Source organism: Humulus lupulus, chromosome 4 (assembly GCF_963169125.1).
Source record: "Humulus lupulus chromosome 4, drHumLupu1.1, whole genome shotgun sequence".
In the NCBI taxonomy this organism is placed as follows: Eukaryota; Viridiplantae; Streptophyta; class Magnoliopsida; order Rosales; family Cannabaceae; genus Humulus; species Humulus lupulus.
Genome location: NC_084796.1, coordinates 9,301,293 through 9,309,834, shown reverse-complemented (window position 1 = coordinate 9,309,834; position 8,542 = coordinate 9,301,293). Strand labels below are relative to the sequence as shown.

The 8,542-nt window shown below is 28.8% G+C and overlaps 1 protein-coding gene across 1 annotated transcript; it reads right to left on the bottom strand.

The window, feature by feature from the left end:
• Positions 1 to 6,492: 6,492 nt before the first annotated feature.
• On the bottom strand, positions 6,493 to 8,290 carry LOC133829923 (uncharacterized). Its single transcript, XM_062259764.1, has 2 exons — positions 7,975 to 8,290; positions 6,493 to 7,280 (listed from the first exon to the last, which is right to left on the bottom strand). Exons 1-2 carry the CDS (start codon positions 8,206 to 8,208, stop codon positions 6,708 to 6,710), a joined length of 807 nt encoding a protein of 268 aa, XP_062115748.1. The 5' UTR covers positions 8,209 to 8,290; the 3' UTR covers positions 6,493 to 6,707.
• Between the last annotated feature and the right edge of the window lie 252 nt (positions 8,291 to 8,542).

Here is an 8,542-nt window from a genome sequence, read left to right as displayed (position 1 = left end):
ACATGCATGGTTGTTCATGAGGCATGTTGAATGTTTAAATGTGGACATGGATTGATTATTGAATGCTTAGAAAATCTTGCTCACTTGTGCATGGTATTGACTGAATAGTCAGAAAATGCAAAGGTGTCAGTATCAACTGTGAAGCTGTGACTAATTGGTCAAGTTTGGCAGTGGTACTAGGCACTGGTCACATAGTGCTGACTCATAAGTCAGGAACGGCCTTAGCGTGTTCAACGCAAGCCAACAAAGATTAGATCTAATCGACATCTGCATTAAATGACTCAGAAGAGCGTTAATGTCGGACTGACCTCAAGTTCGATGAATACTATAAGCGCTTGTCTAGAAAAAGGCTAGTTACTTAGAGCCACAATGACTATTTAGTCACATGGCTATGGGTGCTGAGCCCCGTGAGACTTACCCATCAGTCTCTCATCTGTTTATGCTAGTGATTTACCCATCAGTCACTCATTTAGTGACTTGCTTGTCAGTTACTCTTTATGGTTTACCAGAACCTCAAGTGTTAAACCACTCATCTGATTAAGAGCTATAAGCTCCTTCATGGTTGTTGTAAACACAATGTGATATTCACTCATTTTCCCAGAGCTATAAGCTCTGTATGATTATCATGATCATCATTTGATATTATATGTTTGCATTATTGTGTTTTCTTGCTGGACTTTGGCTCATGGGTGTTATGTGGTGCAGGTAAAGGGAAAGAAAAGCTCACCCAGCCTGAGTGGAGAGCTTTGGTAGTGTTGTGTACATATGCGGCCGCTTGACCACCATGACCAAGGAGTTCTCAGAGGAACTAGGGGGTTTACCCTATTTTTGCTGCTTAGGTTGGTGGGTTGTACATTTAAACAGTAATAACCATTTTGAGTTGTAAATAACTTGTAGACGTTTTTATGGGCCCATGAACAGTTTTATGTTTTAAATAAAATATATCATTCCCTTTTGATTGGTTTTTCACCTTAACCTGTTAATAACAACTAGAAGCACGTTTTTAACCAAAGAACTCAGGTAGCGACTGAAATTCACGGTTCATCATTCACCGTAACGGTCTTGGGGTAATCAGGGCATTACAAACCAAGTTGAGACCATTGATAGTATAATTCTAAGAGGCCTAAAGGTAGAGGGACAAGGAATCCAAGGATCCACAAAAGCCTAGATCCTACTACCATCCCCAACTCTCCATCTAGTACCATGTCAAATAAGCTCCATACCCCAACAAATACTTCGCCACACAAATGATGCTGATGGTCCCGCATCAACATCTAACATATTACCACTCCTACAATATTTTGTAACAAGGACCCTAACTCATAAGAGAATTAGGAGCTTGTAGAATTGCCATGCTTGTTTAGCAACCATTGCTTGATTGAAAGAACTTAAGGCACGAAAACCCATACTCACCCCACAAAAATCCTCCCACCGTTTCCACTAATTCTTTTTTTACCATCATTCTCACCCCACAAAAATATTTTTTTTAATTTGTGTACATATTTTTTCCTTCTCTTTTATTTTTTTAAGTACCACTATAAATATATATAGAATGAAATTATCTATGTACTATTTTTGGGAAGAATTTAGAAACATGAAAAAAAGAGAATGAAACTAACAAAATAAATTTAGGAAATATGAGAATAAAATTGATCAAAAAATGAAAGTGAAAAAAAGATTATTGTTCCTATTTAATAGAATATATAAAGGATTTATAATTTTTTTGATTCTATGTTTTTTTATGATTATTTGTTTGGATTTTGTGTTTTAAAAAATTCATTTTTGGATCCTATATTTTGTAAAATAGTTTAAATCGACCCCTAAACTCAATTTTGATGAAGAAAAATTAAATATAATAACACAGTTTTTAAGGATGATAGTTTTATTTTTGTTCAAAATTGTTAGTTTGATGAATTATTTGTGATTTCAGTTGAGAAAACTTTTACTAAAATTAGATTTTAAGTTCTATTTGAACTATTTTATAAAACATAGAATCTAAACAAATAACAGGATAAAACATAAAATACAAACAAATAACGAGACAAAATACAGGATAAAAAAAAATATAAACCCTGCAATAAATTTGGATGTACAAAGATGGGTTGCTTAAATATGTTTTAAAATATCATCACTATTTAAAAAAAATTTGCGCATGCAACCTGAGTTGCTTTTTGAAAATTAATGCCTACTTATTATAATGTATGGCACAACTTTTAATTTTTACGTACATATATAGTACTGAATAATTAATTAATAAGTATTATAATTATGAAAATATTATTGTTTTCAATTCATAGTAATTATTTGCTAATATGGTAGATAAGGGTCGTTATTAATTCTCTTTTTCGTTATATATTTTCGTAAATATAATTCATATTATGGATCATCATGAGAAAATCACACATGCACGTGATGCAAATATTTTCCATATTGAATACAAATGTTGAAAGAAGCATTTGTTAGACTAGTAATAATATATACACTAAAATAGTATAATATTTTTATGCATAATTTTAATATATATATTATTAGAATTTATACAAATATAGAGGAGAATTTTTTTATAGAGGCTTCACTTTAAGTCCTATCAGTAGGATTTTCAGTGTTTACAATCCGTGAACAGTTTTCGACGCGATTTTTTTTTATGACCGTGTATATTGTAGATATTTAGAGCATCCTGCAAATTTTTAGAAAATTCTGAATAGTTTACAGTACTGAAAATTAGGTTCCAACATGTTGTTGCACGCGTGACTAATTTTTTTTATGCACGTGGAAAACAATATGTTTGAACCTAATTTTCGATACTGTAAACTATTCAGAATTTTCTGAAAGTTTACAGGATATTCTAAATAGCTACAATATACACTGTCATAAAAAAAGTCGCGCCAAAAACTGTTCACGGGTCAATAAACACTGAGAGTCCTACCAATAGGACTTAAAGTGAAACTCATGTAGAAGAATTATCCTCAATATATATATATATATATATATACAATATTTTACATCATTAAAGTAGTTCACCTACTATGCTACACGCACAATGAATGAGAGTTCAAACTTTCGTGTGATTACTTTACTTAGGTTTTGAACTTGAAAAAAGTACGAGCTTTGTAGTCTCTTCGATTGACATTAATATTATTTATTTTTAATTTTATTTTCAAGTCTAAATCATAATATCTCTACTTTTAACCTAATACTTGTCTCCTTTCAAAAATAAAGAAAGAAAAACATCTAATACTTTACAGTAATACTTGTATTTTTCAAATTGTTTAAAGCTATATATATATATATTTTTTAAAGTGAATTTTATATTTGTATTAATTATGATGCTAGATACAAATGTGATTTGTAGCAATTTCAATTACATGAATAATATTACTTTTTTTTTTCTTTTTAAAAGGAATAAATAAAACTAAACATGATGGAATTTTTAGCAACAAATGTAGTGACTATAGTTGTAGTATATTGTAATTAGTTAATATACAATAAATTTCTTACCAAATAAAGAAAGAAAAAAAATGGCCAATGCCTAACTTTTAAAATGGAATAATATCATAATTAAATATCCTCTATTATCCTAGTATATTTATATTTTTTGGTCAAAATTTGGTGTAAATTACCCAAAATTTCTAATAATAGAATTCGAAACCTGCAAATCATTCATATTTCTCATTACTTATGTACATAAAAAAAACTTATTGAAAAATCATTAATATATATAAAAAAATTATTTTTATATAAAAATGTCAATGATCATTAATGGTGTATTTGGTAATAGTTTAAAATAATTTTCAATAACTATTAGAAAAATACCTATATCTCAATTATTGTACAGGTATTATATATTGTTATATATGTTTTTTTTTCTTTGTAATTATAGAAAACCTAGAAGATTGACCAAACAAACATAGAGTGGTACATTTTGTGATTATTTTTTAGAACTAGATGTTGAATACCAATGTGATATTTAAATATATAAAATCAAAAGATACTTTTGTAATTATCAATTAATTAATCTCATAATTGGTATTATTTTATTTCTACCTGATTCCTACAAATTATTTAATACATCGGATTTTATAATATTATCTTTTATGTATAAAAAGGCAGAAAGGAGAGAGTAATTCAAAATTGCGACAAATTTTGTATTTAATTTCATTGATGGTGATTTCCTAACGTTTTTATAAATAATTAATGATATAGATTCATCTAAAACGAAATAAATATTAAATAAATTTTGTATTTACATCTTTAAGAATTGTCTACTTACGTAAGTTTCACGAAATCACAATTGTCTTCTTTAGCTTATTAAATGTTAATAGTTATTATTATTGGTCCTTGAATAGTATAAATTAATATAATTTTTTTAAAAAAATTATTGATTAAATTACTACATTCGATGATTACTGCAGAAACATTAATCACAACCATTTATGTACTTTCACAATTATAAAATTTACATTCACAATAATTAGGGGGTATTGTGTTGGTAAGAGTAATAAATCAAATTCAAAAAAATAATTTGCTACATATATTGTAATAAATTGTATTAATTAAAAAGAAACAATTAGCATGGTGATTAATTATGTCTAAAACTTTAAAGTATATATTTATATGCCTGGCCACCTGTAACCTTTTTCAGATAGATTTCACAATGAAAAAATATCTATTTATTTAATTCTAAGACTATACATTAAAAAATTATTTGAAGATAAGGGCATAAAAAAATGAGAGAGAAATATATATATATATATAATGTATAGTTATTTATTGATTTATTTTATAAATGGCCTGTCAAGGAAAAAAAAACATTAAACTGGTATAGTAGGAAGGTAGGTAAGCAAAACTTTAAAGAGTATGATAAAATTAAATATCTCATTTAATGTGTGTTAGGTATATTAATGAATTGGTCTAGTAAATGGCCATAATTAGTTCCATGCAGCAACCATTAAGCACATCAGTTTTGACAAAGTGTAGTTGAATGCTCTTTTCATACATTTATAGGACACAACCATATTTTTTGTACATCACTATCTCTATTTTATTATCCATACCCAAAAATAAAATAAAAAACAAACATATTTAATAAATAAATTAAATGTAAAAAAAACAAATAAAAAAAAAAAACTCCATTGACATGTCTAAAATCTACTACATACCCTACCATGTGATATACGAACTTAGATATGTTATCACAACACTATACATACACATATACATACATATATAATAATAATAATAATAATAATGGCTTTTTTTTATTTATTTATTTATAGTTGGTGTGGGGTTCAGCATCTGCAGATGTTATGTATGTTTATCAGTGGAATAATCACATATAACAATGAAGAGGATGCTTATTATTATATTTATTGTGGTTTAAATGCATATCTTACATTATTATTTTTACCTAACCCCATTTTCTTTTTAAGGATTGCTATTAATTCTTTTTATATTTTTTTTAAAAAGCATTTAAGAAAAGTTCATGAACAAATAGAATGATGGTCAAGAGAAAACAAATGTGTAGAGACAAACATTATGTGGTGGTGATGATAAATTTTGTTTTCTGTGGAGCATTTTCTAATTAAACTAATAAACCTTTTTTTTTTTTTTTGTAAAGATGTTGTGAAAAATATTTATATAAATAAATATATTTTGAATAATCTCCCATTTTTTTCAATGGTCCCAATTTTTTTTCCGTTCTGTTTGTCTTCTGTTAAATTTTACTAACAATTTACATGTATGAAGGAGACCAGTCCCAAATTTTACTATTGTTTATTATTTAAGAAAACAAAAAATCTTAAATATTTGAATTAAATGATGAATTGCCAATACCAATACCAATACCAATACCAAAAGGGTCTTTAAGAATTAAGATACCAAAATGGGAAAGGAGAAAATAAAATAATAACAAACAAAAATAAATATGATATTGGGATTTGGATTCGGATACAAGAAAATGCTGGTTATTCAATATGAAATTTCATAAGAATTTAAGAGCAATTAGTTTGGTCTCATAAAAGAAATTAAACTTTTTAATGAGTCCTTGGAATGGAACCTTTCAAATTCTGTAAAGTTTTTTTATGTCTATACTTGAATAGAAAGTATTTTACCTAAGCCAAGCTCTGTTTAAAATGCTGTAATAAAGGCAATTTAAAGCTCTGTTTGAGAGAATGATCAAAAATAGAACTTTTTCCCATATTATAAGTGCCAATTACACCTTCCTGATAAATGATATTTAATTGGTCTCCAAACAACGTAGGGTAGTAGTACCATTGAAATAGATGTAATCTTGACCTGGAATTTCATTTTTTTAAGCATGGAATGGAAGAATCAACTTCAACACACAATAGTTCATATCAAATTTCAAGGCTATAATAAGAAATAAAGCATCAAACTTCGATAGGATACGATTTCGACCATTCATTGAAAGCGTATGATCACGAAGAATGTTCAGAATTGTACCCTAAAAAAAAATCATACACAACCAAAAAATTACCAGGAAACTCCAATCAATTTATAGAAATGGAAAACATAATAAACCTTTTGTTTTATAATAAGAAGAAAGAAAAAAATGTACATATACCATTCTATGACTAACCAATCTATTTTTTTTTTCCTTAAGAGAAACATCTACTTGTGATTCTATCATATACAAAAATTTCATCAAAAGCATAAATAAATTAATTTCTATGACAAAGCCCTCCCCCTCAAATTGCCATGTTAAGGTCAATCCTAGGTTTCTTCATTAAGGGCAAGGGGATAACAGAGTTGCACCTTGGACATTTTGGGTTGTTTTTCATTATCAGAACATAAGTTAGGCAACCAGGGCAGCCTGCTGCAAATGAGGATGAGAAAAGCTTATTGTTGTTGTTGTTGTCATCGTTGTTGTCTTCTTCTTGACCTTCTTTGATCGAAGACGACGAGGACGAGTACGAAGGCGAAGAAGATTTCCACAACGAAGACGACGAGCGCCTCTTCATAGGCTCCTTCTCAGCCCTTTCAAGGGCAGATTTTACTTTGTCAAGAGTACAGACACTTTGGTAGTTTGGTGAGGTTGATGATGAAGTGTTGTTATTTTTACTTGATGGTGATGATGATGAGACTAATTTCAATTCCAAACTAGTGTCATCAAAAAGGTTCAATGGTGTCTTTGATGATGGTGAGACTGGAAAATTTAAATCTTGAAGCTTTGGAACTGTTGTATTGGTTTGGTTCTTGTGATGATGAGTGGCTGAATTTGAACTTGGGTTGCTACATCTTTGTAGGTAGACTTTTCCTGACTGCAATTATAATTAAAAAAAATATAACATGAAATAGTGAGTACACTATTCAATAATTAATTGAAAAAAAAAAAGATCTAATCATAGTGACCAACTTTAAAGAATGTACTATGGGATTAGAAAGTCTCAGAGCATTAAATTAGTAAGTTTACACGCATCCAAATGTCATCAAATACTATTTTAATTGTTTAAAGAAAATTATAATAATAATAATTATAGCAACAATTTCCGTAGATATATTAATGTCAAAACCAGTTTATTGGGTTTTCATGTGAAAACTGAAAAGTATTCTTAAAAAAAAATAGCCTTTGTTTGGCTGCTGAGAAAATTCAGGGGACAAATTGAAAGAATTTGTAAAGTCACAAAACTTTTTCATTGCCTTCATATGGAAACCACAAAGCTCCAAAAGACAAAAATAAACTTATATAAACATATTGACAATTATTTTTTTTTAAAAAAATTCTCAACAAAACTGAAATCTAAAGAAATAAAGATAACAAATTTGAGGTCCTTATTCTGGTTAATTCTACAAAAGTATCAATTATCCAGATCAGTTAAAAGCGTAGCAAGAAAATACCAGTAAAGAAAAAACCTGAAAATGAAACAATTAATTTTACAAAATTATGAGCATATGAGAGGAAATTTATGTTTTTTCTCGAGAAACAAACAGACCCAGATGGGAAAATCAACCGACCTTCAAGTCTAAGCGCTTTTCCCAGCCATTAGGAACCTGCAAATCGAGGTCAAGCTCTTGGGTATCGTTTACGAGCTTGGAAGGAGAAAAGGAAGAAGCAGACCCACCACCAAGTAGGTCACGAGTGATTAGAGCCGTTGATTTCTCAGATGTTGAATCAGTACTCATCGACCCATGTTGATCGTCCTTATACCCACTCATAACTCGAACCAGAGAGCTCACGTCAGCTGCCATTTTTGGTAGGGTGTGCTTCACAGAAAGCTTCTCAGCAAGAGAGAGAGAGAGAGAGTGAGAAAAATGAAATCTTTTTGAGATTGAGGAGAGCTATATATGGTGGTAAATATAAGCCTCATTAAATATTTATTATTATTATTATTATTTTGTTTTGAAAATATATTTATTTATTTATTTTATTTTATATTTTTTGAAATTCAAAAAGAATTAAATTTTGCATTTATTGGTTAAAAATTTAGATTAATTGTCAACATTTAATGTTGGGTTGGGGTTATTTATTGAAAGAAGTTGGAGGAGAATTCAAGAAAAGGAGGCACCTAAAGTTATGGCCTCA

Bases quoted from the DNA above. Each gene is read 5' to 3' on its own strand.
- LOC133829923 (XM_062259764.1), bottom strand. From the start codon at position 8,208: ATGGCAGCTGACGTGAGCTCTCTGGTTCGAGTTATGAGTGGGTATAAG. The intron at 7,281-7,974 runs GTCGGTTGATTT...TTATAATTGCAG, and splicing joins AAAAGCGCTTAGACTTGAAG to TCAGGAAAAGTCTACCTACA.